This window comes from Mercenaria mercenaria, chromosome 12 (assembly GCF_021730395.1).
Source record: "Mercenaria mercenaria strain notata chromosome 12, MADL_Memer_1, whole genome shotgun sequence".
Classification (NCBI taxonomy): domain Eukaryota; kingdom Metazoa; phylum Mollusca; class Bivalvia; order Venerida; family Veneridae; genus Mercenaria; species Mercenaria mercenaria.
The window spans coordinates 29,733,207-29,747,201 of record NC_069372.1 but is presented as its reverse complement, the minus strand read 5'-3'; the positions used below and the strand labels follow the sequence as shown (position 1 = coordinate 29,747,201).

At 35.7% G+C, this 13,995-nt stretch overlaps 1 protein-coding gene across 2 annotated transcripts in view; it reads right to left on the bottom strand.

The window, feature by feature from the left end:
* The window catches only part of LOC123533966 (atrial natriuretic peptide receptor 2-like), a 136,123-nt gene that overhangs the window by 55,452 nt on the left and 66,676 nt on the right, over positions 1-13,995 (bottom strand). The window contains exons 2-9 of one of the 2 annotated variants that reach the window (XM_045315979.2): positions 11,042-11,227; positions 10,477-10,638; positions 9,126-9,263; positions 8,782-8,912; positions 6,753-6,864; positions 5,172-5,375; positions 3,600-3,693; positions 2,940-3,087 (exon numbers count right to left, since the gene is read on the bottom strand). In XM_045315979.2, coding sequence (XP_045171914.2) covers positions 2,940-3,087; positions 3,600-3,693; positions 5,172-5,375; positions 6,753-6,864; positions 8,782-8,912; positions 9,126-9,263; positions 10,477-10,638; positions 11,042-11,227 — 1,175 coding nt within the window. Of the gene's footprint in view, positions 1-2,939; positions 3,088-3,599; positions 3,694-5,171; positions 5,376-6,752; positions 6,865-8,781; positions 8,913-9,125; positions 9,264-10,136; positions 10,150-10,476; positions 10,639-11,041; positions 11,228-13,995 lie in introns of those variants that run through there. The other variant, XM_053519544.1, reaches the window with a different exon arrangement.

Below are 13,995 nucleotides of genomic sequence, written 5' to 3'. Positions count from 1 at the left end.
GTTGCTTGCAGCACCCTTACCACTTAACAAAGATGTAATCAAAGGTATTCCGAGACTAGCAAGAACCGTACCTATGAACCCACCGTCTTGTTTTTGAGTTAGTTTACCAGTTCCTCTTAATTGTTTTCTTTGATTAGGTGTAAGATACGGCGATATCATGTTTCTCTTATTATTAGCTACCGAAATCATACCATTTCCAAGTATTTTACTAACACCAGTACTGGCAAGACCGGACAAAGCCTAAACGCCTAATGGTCCTAATATTTTTGGAGCTATTTTTGCAGCTACCGGAAGTACTGTCCGACCTAACAGACCAGCCAAAGCTCCCAAAAATCCCCCATTTTGACCTTGACTGACCATATGTTTTTTTGAAATTGTAATTTCTAATCCCTTCTTATTCCTAATAGACTTCTCAATTTGATTAATCTGTGTTTTTGTTAAAAGTAAAGGAAAGTTTCTACGCAATTGTTCATATTTCAATCTAAAAGTATGTGGAATTTTATTATTAGAGGCTCTTGCTAAGTTTTTCTTTTGTCCATCTGTTAAATTTACTTTATATTCAATATAATTTGATGTCATTATATATTTTATATATATTTTATACAAACAATAACAAGTTCATTTCCAATAGTATTTATTCAACTGTTTCTTCATACAATACAATTACGTAAACACGGATATTAGCTGCTGGCTGAACATTTAATTTAGCTGTTAATGTAATATGATTAGGGTCTTCTGCAATTCCTTCCTTTTTAATTTCTAAGTTAAAATGAACAAATCCAAAAAGACTTTGACGTATTTAAGAGACTTCCAGTAGTTTTATTAATTTGTTTATGAGAATAATTAAGAATATCATCATAAATTCTTGATACACTTGTATATCCCGTTTCGGGATAAAAAAAAAACAACACCATTACCAACTTCAAGACGGCAATATTCCAGCCTGCAATCATTATTTGCTGCATTAGCTTTAAATGTATCTAAGAAATGTGGATTATGTTCTTGTGAATTACTCTTATCAGGTCGTTGTAAATAAACAAACACATGTTCGGGTTTTTTTACATCGGATGTTATTCTAATACTTTAACGTTAGGGTTTTTAGTGGGGATGTTCCTTTTCAGGAAGTCAAAAGTTTGACTTGATTTGGAGGTGACCTGGTTAACATGTTTGTTCCAGTTAAGGTCTGAGGAGAGAGTGACTCCAAGATATTTTGCTTCACTTACTGTTTCAAGGATTTGGCCATGGAGTGAGTATTTGGACCTGTATGGGTTTTTTGACCTAGTGATATTAATCACTGTACATTTTGAGAGGTGTCCCATTTGCTCTCCCATACCTACAGCCTGTCAAGGTCTTGTTGAAGGATACTTTTATGAGAAGAGTTTTTGACGGTGATGTAAACAGCAGTGTCGTCAGCAAATAACCGGACCTGTGAAGCTATACTTTCAGGCAGGTCATTTATGTATAGTAAAAATAGAAGAGGGCCTAAAACAGAACCTTGGAGTACTCTGGGTGTTACTGGGACTTCATCTAAAGTTCCCCCTTCAACTAAGACTGACTGGCACCGGCCTATCAGGAAGGATTTGACCCATTGCAAAGTGTTGCCCTGGACGCCATGTTGATGAAGTTTAAAGAGAAGCTTTAGGTGGTTGTCCTCATCGAACGCTTTCGAGAAGTCCAGCAGTAGTAAGTCTGTTTGGTGACCTTGGATTAAATTTCTTGACAGATCTTCAACTAGTTCTAGGAGCTGTGTTTCGTGTGACCTTTTTCCCTAAAACCAAAGAATATTGTTGACCTGACAGTGCTTTGTAATATTGGATGTGACATTGTGTTCTAATAGTTTACAGAGAACAAATGTCAAAGAAATTTGCCGATAGTTGGCAGGGTTACCTTTATCCCCTTTTTTAGAAAGAGGAGTGACGTTTGCTTTGGACGAGTCGGCTGGCATGGTATCAGTGTCAAGATTTGGTAGTGCTCTGCCTAACGCAGCATCGAATCGAATCTTATTGGGTTAGTGGACTTATTGTGGAATGTGTTGCTAGGCACTTTGCCGTAATTGGTCAGGTATACTGTGATGCTGATTAGTTCATATAAATTATCTCTGCTTATGTAATTATTTAACATGAGAACTTGTATCCCCGCGGATCTCACGTATGGGAGAGTCATATGTTCTGAATTTACTTATATCTCTTTATAAAAACTCTATGAATTCAGTGTATCCTAGTGACAATAATTTATTTATTCTTATATTATAATCATCATTATCATAATTATTTAATTTTGCTAATTCCTTAACAATTATATTACCGACATGATTGTTAGGTGTTACAGTTTTTTTTTAACATAATAATCATTTTATCTGTAGCCAAATTTCCAACTTTGTTCCAATTTCTCTTGTACCACTTTCAAGGGCTTATTTTCTTTCAGTTTACAAGACACCAACAGAAGATGAGAATAGGGAAAAAAAGGTAAAGGTAAATTTTATTTACCGTCGCTTTGTGTAACAATTAACATAAGCTCTGTAGAGCTTTTGAGCGACTCTATTTTAAGAACAGCTAAAACCAATTATACCTTACCACCAGCAATTTGCTAGTACCCATTTACAGCTGGGTCGACTGCGGCAATCGTGATAAAGTGCCTTGCCCAAGGACACACCGCAATGGGAGTAGCCAGGATTCGAACCAGAGGCCTTCACCTCCGTAGGAAGCGTCTTAGCCCTCTCGACCACTGCGTCCACACAATATAGAATAGTTTTGCCCAATTGTTGCTAAAGTGTCAAAGATACCTGAATTTTCTAAATCTTGTATTAAAAATCCCCCTCGTGAGCTAAAGCTCCTGTCCAAGAATCAACATAAACAAATATTGTTTATTCATGTAATTGCAGTTATTATTGGCATTAGGCATGGCGCATCGGTAAAAATTAGCTTCTTCTTGAGACTTACCATTCGTGTAAGAGTCTTTTTATGATGTGTAGAGTTCACCCTATCATGTAGAGAATTTTGTGTTTGGGCACGGGGTCGTCTCAACTTGATTTCATTATTGTTTACTTTCCATATCATATTTAACAAGTCCTTTTCAAACTTTGATTTTCTGAAGAAAAAAAAATATTGGAAAAGTTTCAAAATGGCAGAGACGTTTAATGTTCATCATCCACTACGTTCCCAAACTCCAGGTCAGTCGGAACTCTATCATACATATACATTGAATGAACTCCATGACTCGAAATGACATGAAAATACAATGTGTTTTCATAGTTTTAACATAACAGGGAAATAACATGTGTACCTTGTTAAGCTGTTACTGTACCATGTGTAAATGTGAATGAATTTTATTAATCCATCTCGTGTCGTAATTACTCTCATTTCCAGTCACTTCTAATCCAAATATGTACATCTAGTTACTAGTAATGCCACATACTTAACTAGATTTTTTTTGCTACAATATCGAAACACAATTGCAATTATGTTTGTCGTTGTTGTTGTTTTGTTGTTTTTTTTTCTCAAAAATATATACACATACTTTCTAATGTTTTCTTTTGATCAATCTTCATAGATGTCATTACAAATCTTCAATTTGGTAAAATCTAAAACTGAGAATCCTACCTGTAACAGACATAAAGTACACCGCCAATTATCAAAATAACGGCAAGGGACACACAACTGCCAATTATCACCGAATTCTTGTTACTTCCGGAATCTGTAAAAGTGAATTTTCAGGGTAAAAGGCGCCATGCTTATTACTAGTAACTCGAAACACGTTTTTATATAATACAGGGAGATTTTATCTTAAAAAAGCAGGTTTTCAGTTGATAAAGTAATCAGCTGTTGCAACACAGGAAAATCCATTATCTTTAATATTTATACCAAAATACAATTTAGAGACATTTTACAGCTTTTTGTATACGCCATAGAAATGCTGTTTTCTTTCTGATGACCGTATAAAGGCACTTCCAGCAGCTGACTTCATTAGGAACTTACAGACGTTATCGTTTGCAAGCAGTTTGATAATTGAATAGTGATATTTTGGTGTATTTTATTTTAGATATATCACGACAAGCAAATCTGAGACTATTGATTATGTTTAATTTGATGTGTTTTAGCGGAAATATACTGTGGATCTATGTGCTGGTCAAAGAAATATATTAAGTATTTGTGATGTTTATTGTTTGAGAGCGATTAGCGGTTTTACAAAATTGAAACCGGTTTCACCTAGTAATCGAGTTGGATCCGATTAATCGAGTAATCGTCCCAGTCCTAATTTTATTTGTTATTTACCGGTTTTTTTTGGCCACAAGACCTGTTTGAAAATCGTTAATGTGCTTTCATTTCACTGAATTTGAGAAATAAAAGCACATTTCCATTGCAGACGTTCTAGACGCCATGTTGCGTTCATTCAGCCGTAACAGACGCTATTTAGAGGTTATTATACCGGGCTGGTGTGCCAGCCCTGTTTTATAACCTTTTTATAGCATATGTTCCACTATACAGTCAAGGTGAAAACGACATTAAAATAATTTCATGTTGCACAGCGTTTTTGAATGTTTATGTAATGCGCGGGAACATCAACGTTTTCTGCTGACGCTGACGTCATTTCCTTTCAAACATTTGTTTTAAATTCATGCATTTTAGTGCCGTGGTATCTTGTGTCAGCCTTATTCAACCACCATAGAAGAAGAAGCTATCGAAATTATGTTAAATTACCATGCATTTTTTTGTAAAATAAATGTTAGTTTGTATATACTTGACATTGTGTCAGTGGAAGTATAAAATCTTGATGTTTTGAACAGCCGGAAGTGTGTCTGATATGGATTTTTGGCACACCCGGAAGTGTGCCTGATATCGATATTAGGCACACCAGCTCACACGAACGCGAATATCGGCCTCACGCTACTCATATACGTTTAAATTCAATGCAAATATTTCTGACAACGTTTTTAAAATATTTCATTTCCTCAAAGAGCTATACAAGTATTTTATACTTCTTTGATTTCCTGAAAACCTTTGTGACAGTGATGGCTTGGTAAAATGTACAGTACATGCCTTTTCCGTGAATGAGAGCACGCCAAAGCTCATTTTTGAAACTGCGTTTTATTTTACAAAGTATATATTGCGATAGCGACTAAACGACGATTTCGGTCAAGCTCAAAGTTGACAGAAAAGGGAAACATAGATTACCTCCCGTAGAACACTGGTCTCCCTTCCACCCACAGTTTGGTGAATCGGCAGGTATCATTCCACCGGGCCATTTGATGTCTTTTATTTTTTGAAATGTATCTGTAACTGTTGCCACAGTTTCAAACCTTCCATTTTGAAAGTATGCGACAGTTACACTTCGATTTATTTTACCAGACGGGTCTATCATTACTGTTCCCGATTGTGCTGAAATTTATACGTTCTTGAAAAAAAATAATCACAAACAGGTGTGTCATTACTGAGTACATTATTCAATCGTATTCAACATTTTAAAAACATTCTGCCAAAAATGATGAATATACTTTGGAAATAAAATTGGAATTAATATATCTTTTGTATATAATTGGCTTTAATATGACTTTCTTTGTAATACTTTTAAATCATAAATAAATACATGTAGATGTCTTCCCCCCCCCCCCCCCCCCCCCCCCCCCATCAAAATATGTAAGTTATTTCTTTTCAACGTGTCGTGTTGAGTTACATTTTTAGACAAGTAGCTTACGCCTGACGGCGTTTTGGCCGGGTTTTTATCCGAATTAGGTGATTTTGAGTTAAAGTTCTAATAATGGCATACAATAAATAACCCCTAAATTAATAAGCAATATTGAAGTTAAAAGAAAAAAAACGAAATGGACAGGTAGAAAATGAAATTAAAGAAATAAATTGGTGTAAAAAAAAGTAAAAAAACCAACATTTTCAATGTTTATATCCCTGTGACCTTGACCTTTGACCCTGAAATCAATGGGGGTCAGGTACACATCAAGACCCATACACCTATGAAGTTTCAAGGCCCTTGGTGAAATACTTGTTCAGATATTGAGTGAACATGAAGGTTAACATGTTCAGGTCCCTGTGACCTTGACCTTTGACCCAGTGACCCTGAAATAAATTGGGGTCATATAAACATCAAGACCAACATATCTATGAAGTTTCAAGGTCCTAGGTGAAATACTTGTCTAGATATTGAGCGGAAACCATTTTCAATGTTCAGGTCCATGTGACCTTGACCTTTGATCTAGTGACCCTGAACTCAATAAGGGTCATGTACACATCAAGACCAACATACGTATGAGTTTCAAGGTCCTAGGTAAAAAAACTTGTCCAGATATTAAGTGAACAAAAAGGCTAACATGTTCAGGTCTCTGTGACCTTGACCATACCTAAGATGTTTCAAGCCCCTAGGTGAAATACTTGTCCATATATCATGCAAAAACAATTTTCAAATATTCAGGTCACTGTGACCCTGAAATCAATAAGGATCATGTAAATATCAAGACCAACATGCCTGTGAAGTTTCAAGGTCCTAGGTGAAACACTTGTCTTGATACTGAATGAACAAAAAGGTTAACACGAGACTCATTATTCCATTCATCCGCCCATCCATCCATCCGCCCGGACAGACCTAATTTACAAGCCGGATTTTTCTTCGAAAACCCGGCCAAAAAGGTACATATGTAGCTCATATCAGTCAAGGTTCAATCAATATGTTTTATAATTGTACACTGTTATTTTCATTTTATAACTCGATAATGTATATACAAGTATAAGTTAATGACAATTTACTTTGAATACTCCTTGCATTAGCAATAGCTGAGAAGTTAAATGTTCGAGAGCTGTTGAAGATGTCTGCGGTCAGCAGAAGCGTGTCGTATATAGACATTGAAAACTCGTCAATCTGTAACAAACACAATATAGAGCAATGTCGGCATTAGCATGGGATAACTGATGGTTTACTTATGATTAATCTTAGTTGAAACCAATTTTCAACGTTATTAGATATTCATCCGCATCATGAAATAGTTTATATAGCAACAGCTGTAAGGCAATACGAGTATAAGACAACCACACATACAAAAAGACGTGACACCATTCGGCAGTTATGGACACCCCCACATTAAAAAAAATCAAATAAGTATGTTGACAAATGATGATTAAGCTACGAGATTAAGAGAAGTCAGTTGTAACACTTAAAAATATATAAATAAAACTGATAATAATAAGTTGTAAGATGTTTAAGACTTTCTATCATTTTGGCCAAAGCTATATTGTATATTGGCCATGTGCATAAGTCCGATGCTTTTTCCTTGATATACACACGTGCAAGTAGACCTAGACTAGCTCTAAACTTAGTATACAGTAGAACTTTTTAAAGCCAATAAGGGTCGAAACGCAACAATTTTCAATGTCTAGAATATACAACTCTGGAGAATATACAAAACATGAATAAGAAGTGTCCAGAAGTTCCGTAGCATTTTTTTCGGGTAGAGCTAAGCAGGGTTAAGTTTTCGTACACAGTTAGTTACATGTCTGTAAACCTAGCCAAATCATGGACCTACTGTTTTTAGTAACAGCAGTGTTTTAGATCAGAGTCTAGATCTGTAGGCAACTGAAAATGTTTTTCAGTCAATTACATTGACAAACGAACAGACACATTAATAAACAGACAGACAAACAGAATCACTTTTCTAAGAAACTAGGTCGGTCGAGCGCTCAATCGCACTTGCGTTTCATATAAGGGAAGCTCTAAAAGTCTTAATATAATAGGGCTATTATAACAGTAGTTCGATCTGGGATGCTGTATTCGACTAGAGTGGATTTTTGCCAGATAGGATCTCACGAGACGCGCAAGCGCCGAGTGTGATTCGACCTTGCAAAATTACAAAATTCTAGATCTAGCTACTGTTATAATGACCCTTTTATTATATGCCTTCATCTGTTTTGTTATTGAACGAAATCTTCATTGTTTATCGATATTAAAATGGAACATAGTGAGGTTTTTATGTACGCTATGTATAGAACTGTGTCAGGTCATGCATGTTAATGAAAGTAGTCCGGCAACATACAATACAAAAGGTAAACTACGGATTTTTTTCCCAGCCTGTTCATATTTACTTGTGAAATACATAGAATTTATATATTGTAAATAAAAAAGATCTATTCTGTTCTGAAAGAAGCATAAAATACCTATATCGACAGGTTAGGGAAACAATCTAGACTATGAATTTCCTAATGGGGTCGAAAACTGCCGACGGGGACTGCCGACACAATGTTTTTATGTCGGCAGATACCGACAACCCATTCTGTCCTGTATCCTTGGCATCTTGGTATCTTGGTAATATTTTCCTCCATAATTGTTGTCAAGGACATCTTTCCCATCTGTCCTGGTGTTGCAAACGCGAAAATAACTGAATTTTCAAAAGCAATTTTAAGGGAGAGAACACTATCCACCTTACGACTATAAATCTTCCAAATATTGCTGTGGGAGATATGTCCTGTCAGTAAGAACAATATCTTGATGTAAAACGATAGTTCGCAGGAGTTTCGCTTTAGGAAGAACTTGTGACGTCATAAATACATCACAGAAAATATTAATGACTGTGACATTAACATAAATGAACTCTTAAAATTAGAGTGTCGATAACTGACGACTATCTGTATTACCCGACATTACGCTAATACTCGGTGAAACACGTTAAACAAGGCTTACCTTAATGGTCTTATACATTTATCTATTTTTAGATCTAAACACAATACATTACAATACAATACAATACAATAATTAAGCATTTTAAAAACATTTAAAAGTATATACCCCATTACAGCAAGCCGGTGCGCCATCGAAACCTCTTTGTTTCGCCATTTTCGAGAAGTTCTTGACCAGCGCTGTATCCGTTAACATATGACCAATCTGTAAAAGTGGTTTAAATATTTCTTCAGCGACACCTGTAAAATAAATTATAACGCCAAACTGAGATGTTTGGCCATATCCCAATACGTGCGTATCCCAACAACTTTCAACTATTAAGACCAACAACCGGACATTTTTAAACCTTTTTCACGGTATGGTTATTCAAAATTTGTAATGAATACTGTTTTTCTTATAGTTTTATAGAATTTGTAAATTACGTTAAAGGGTTATAAAGACTATGAACAGACCTTTCTGGATAAGCCCCGTCTCTGATGATGGACCGAACCTACAGTATATAAACACGAACTCCTTCGAGGTAAACCCTAGAGCCCCTGCTTCAACTAGAAACTGCAGCACGTATTCTGGCTTCATACACAATACGATCACTGAAATTTGCGAAAGCACTGACTGCTTTTGTTGAAAAGATAACAATTTAAGATATCATATAGTTTTGCATTGTTTAAGTTTTTTTTCTGTATGCAGCAAAACAATAATTACAAAACTGAAATCATATGTATAAGTTGCATCTTACTGTTGTATAATTTATCGTTAATGTTATAAGTGTATCTCGTATATATGTTCATGTTATGCAAAAGTATTTGACCATACTTTTTTACGCTGATAAACATTTATGTCTACTTCAAAACATTTTTTTCTCATTTTTTAATAATCTGATCATTTTTAGCAAACTCCTAACCTTGCTAACTCTTACAACGGCTTTACAACGGCTTTACATAGCCTCTGTCGTTATAGTGAGTGATGTAGAAAAGTGATTTTTTTCATATTGTAGATATCTATAAAGCAACGTCATCTTGTAAAACTCACGGGCAATTGCATGTTTAGCATGCTTACCTACCTATATAACATGTCATTTCATACCTACAAGATCATCAGTATAATTTCTCTTTACAGTGAAACATACATATCCTTTTTTTACTGTATAAACATCTGGTCTTATCAAAAATGTAGAACGTCTCTTGAAGTACAAACGTATAAAATGCCTCGTGCGAGCAATGTGCATGGTCCTTGAAATAAGAACGTACACATTAACCCGCGTTCCCTAAATTACCTCGTGCATGTTCCTTGAAATACAAACGTATATAGCACTTCGCGCACAAACCTTGAAATACAAATGTATACGTTACCCTGGGCACGGTCCTTGACATATGAATGTTAACATTACCTTATGCATGGTCCTTGACATATGAATGTAAACATTACTTCGTGCATGGTCCTTGACATATGAATGTAAACGTTACCTCGTGCATGGTCCTTGACATATGACTGTAAACATTACTTCGGTCATGGTGCTTGACATATGAATGTAAACGTAACCCCGTACATGGTCCTTGACATATGAATGTAAACGTAACCCCGTGAATGGTCCTTGACATATGAATGTAAACATTACCTCGTGTATTATCCTTGATATATGAATGAATACGAAACCCCGTGCATGGTCCTTGACATATGAATGTAAACATTAACTTATGCATGGTCCTTGACATATGAATGTTAACATTACCTCGTGTATGGTCCTTGACATGAATGTAAACATTAACTCGTGCATGGTCCTTGAAATATAAATGGAAACATTACCTCGTGCATGGTCCTTGACCTCTGTTATATTGCTTGCTATATTCTGTTGTGTAAAGGTCTCCATGAAGTGAAGTCGGACAATGCTCAGGTCTTTATTTGGGAACAAATCGTTTACTGTCTCTACGAGAGAGACACAAACTTCGTCCTTACTAGCAATTATCCCTGCGAAATATAAAAAAAGCTTTTTTTTTAATTTTCTTTTAAATCCTTTAAAAATACTTACTTCTTTTAACTGAATTGTTTTATGCCCAATAAATCTCCGGGTGTACGCGAGTTATTTACAAATGTGTGCTTAGTATATATATCAAGAGAAAGAGAGAGAGAGAGAGAGAGAGAGAGAGAGAAAGAGAGAGAGAGAGAGATTATGATTTGTTCACTACATATAAAACACATAGGAGCTCTTCTTATGTGCATACAACACTAAATTGTCTTATTTTTGTATGCCTTGCATTCATACTCTCTTGTCTACAATTGTAGAATTGTAATAAATGTTTTTACGTATCATCGTATTACAAATTAACCTCCAATACCGTTGTCATGGGAACACAAAATTATGAATATGTACCTATTTTCTTCCATGAAAAATGTTTGAGAAGAGCAACTAGAGAGTTAGCGTTTGTTTCGAATGAAGGGTAAGTGCTAATGACAGTGTCGTTAGGGAATGATGAACTTTGTCTCCTTGGTAACCAGGTGAATGTTGGTACAGGTCCTCCTCTTAAAACTGACATCAGCTTCGTGACGAGGTCCATAGCTGTGAAAAAAATAAAATATTTGATAAACTGTGTCGATATTAAGAGAAAAGGTTAGCGATTAATGGCTAAGTTATTTTTACATACAGCAATGTATACTTCTCTGGAGCACGTTCTCAGAACTATAAGAAGGTATGTTAAACCGGTAGATTATGCAAAGAACCGCTCTTGTAATCCCAAATGTATTCAAGAGTTCCAGGTGAATCCCTCACACATGTTTCAAAGTAAAAATAGGTACGAAAGTGCTTTCGTAAATATAAATATATTAATTAACCAAAACGTACTGACTGCAGAAAGCAGGGTAAGAAGATAAACATCACTAAGGGCCCATTGAAACAGGACAGAAGATAAATGATCACAATCATTTACATTTAATAAAGATAAACTAAGCAAGGCAGATTTATGGTTCCTGTACTTTCTCTTCATGTCCATGCAGTTTGAATGCTTTGGAGTTATGGCACGGACAATGAAATTTCGTTTGCATTGATGGTTCACAAACTGATGACCCCTGCACAACATACTGGAACATAATGTTTTATCTGTTATAAGTCCATGAATAATTGAAGGAGATGTCTCTGTTTTCGTACAAGATTGCACGTGTTACCACTGTGCATGTCGCTACACGCGCAGCATCAAACAGGTGTGGGGTTAGTGCGGGGTTATCGACGTAACTATCGTAACATATCGATTATCAGCTAGAAAACACTTGAAGATAAATCGTTATCTTCTGTTAGGTGGTGCGATACCCTTTAATAGAAAAGTTAGAATTTATACCATGGTCCAGTAAAATATCACAATGGTAAACCGATGTTAAGAAACACTTTACGACACTTTTCACTCGTTTCCACCTGTATTACAATAGGATATATTTCAAATGCAAGCTTGCTTTCTGTGCAGTAAGCAACTGGTAAGCTGCGAACCAGCTTGTCTATGACAATTAGCCCAAAGAGACCATTAAACTAAATGAAAACTGTTCGATTTGATTACAGTTTAGACTGGCATCAGTCCTTGGAGTCCTTCAAAACAAATATCCTCTTTAATAAAATAAAATCCTCTTTGGTGAAATTGAATTTCAGAAGCGTTTCTCAAAGTTAAACAGACTTAAATTTATGGAGGAAATTGAGCTACTTCATGCGTAAATCCTGTCCGGTTTCAAATAAGACAACATCTGTTGATTTGTGGTATGGTATAAAAAAAAAAAAGTGGACGCAACTTGACCCCGATGGTTGACCTTTGTATTATAATACATAATGAAGCACAACCTATTATTGAAAAGGAGTGTACGTAAAACACGAGCTGCATGAGAAAGTGGAAATATAAATTTGTGTAATTATAAATTAGTGTATTGGAAAGTTTTAACTGATCAAATGTAAGTATACATACTTTGATAGTGCACTGTATACAAACTAAATCCATATAAATATACATGGCTCCCCTAATCACCCTTTATTTCTACAATGAAATAATCGATATGAATAATCAACTGAAGGTCAACCATCGCGGTCAAGTTGCGACTACTATATATCTATAATTGCTTTCACTCACCGCAATGATATGTTTGTATGGCTGTAAGAAAATGAGTTTCCACTTTCGTGTATCAGATTCAAATACATTTATGTATACAATATATCTATCACTGATTGTTTGACAAGGCCAGAAGCGTCGATTAAAGCGACTTGAGCATCTCAGACGTTTTTAATTGAAAACTAATATCAACATCCTGTACAAGTTTAAGTTTCCATGAATATCCAGTCCATTTCTTTTGTTTATTTCTCAATTTAGCCTATCTTCTTTTAAAACGTTCAGTCCAACAATTGACGAGTACAACTGTTTAAAAAGAAAGATCTGTTGCAATAACATGCATGTACCTTATTTTGAACAGTACAAAGACAATAATAATGGCACGTATAGCCGGTTATAAACTCAGTGTGGCAACGTTAAATGTCGCAACGCCGCTAAATGTCACAACCACCGTTAAATGTCGCAAGGTTGACGTTAAATGTCGCAACTGCCGCTAAATGTCGCAAAATCGTCTGCCGCTAAATGTCGCACCTTTAATGTTAAATGTCGCAAAAATTTGCCCACCGTTATATGTCGCAACACCAACGCTATATGTCGCACTTCCTATTTGACACTATGACTATCAATTCCTTGTGTATATTTACTTTTTGAGGGAAGAAAAATTAACAGGTTTATGTAATACAAATAATTATCTTAATGATAAGTGCTGTTACGTATAGCAACAAGAGGGCTTTGTTGGCCCTAGATCGCTCACCTGAGTTTACACACCTTGCTTGAACAGTCACGCAAGAAAAATATTTTTGAAATTATTTTGTAATAGGGCCAGTGTTTTAGGACAGAAATATTCTGAGGTTTCTTCTAACTAAATACGATTTGGTAATAGTGTTGTATGTTTGTGGGGGGTTGGGTATGGGTGGGGAACGGGGTGAATAACGACACAGAAATCTAAGACACAAGCACACAGCACCAAGACAATTAATAGAAAATATAAATATTTACATTTTTGAAGGGGGGAGGGAGGGGGGAGAGAGAGGGGGTTAAGTGTGGGTAGGCGGAAAAGTAGGATAATGAGGGGAATGAGACTAAACCAAACAATTTTAAAAGACTAAAAGTAAAATAATATCAAAATTCCCGCTTTACCTGAAAGAATGTACAGAGGGCCACATAGGATCTTTCTCCGCCATTGAAGCATGACAGTTACCTTATGACTTTAAATGTAAACCTCCAAACAAAGAAGTAGCACCCATGG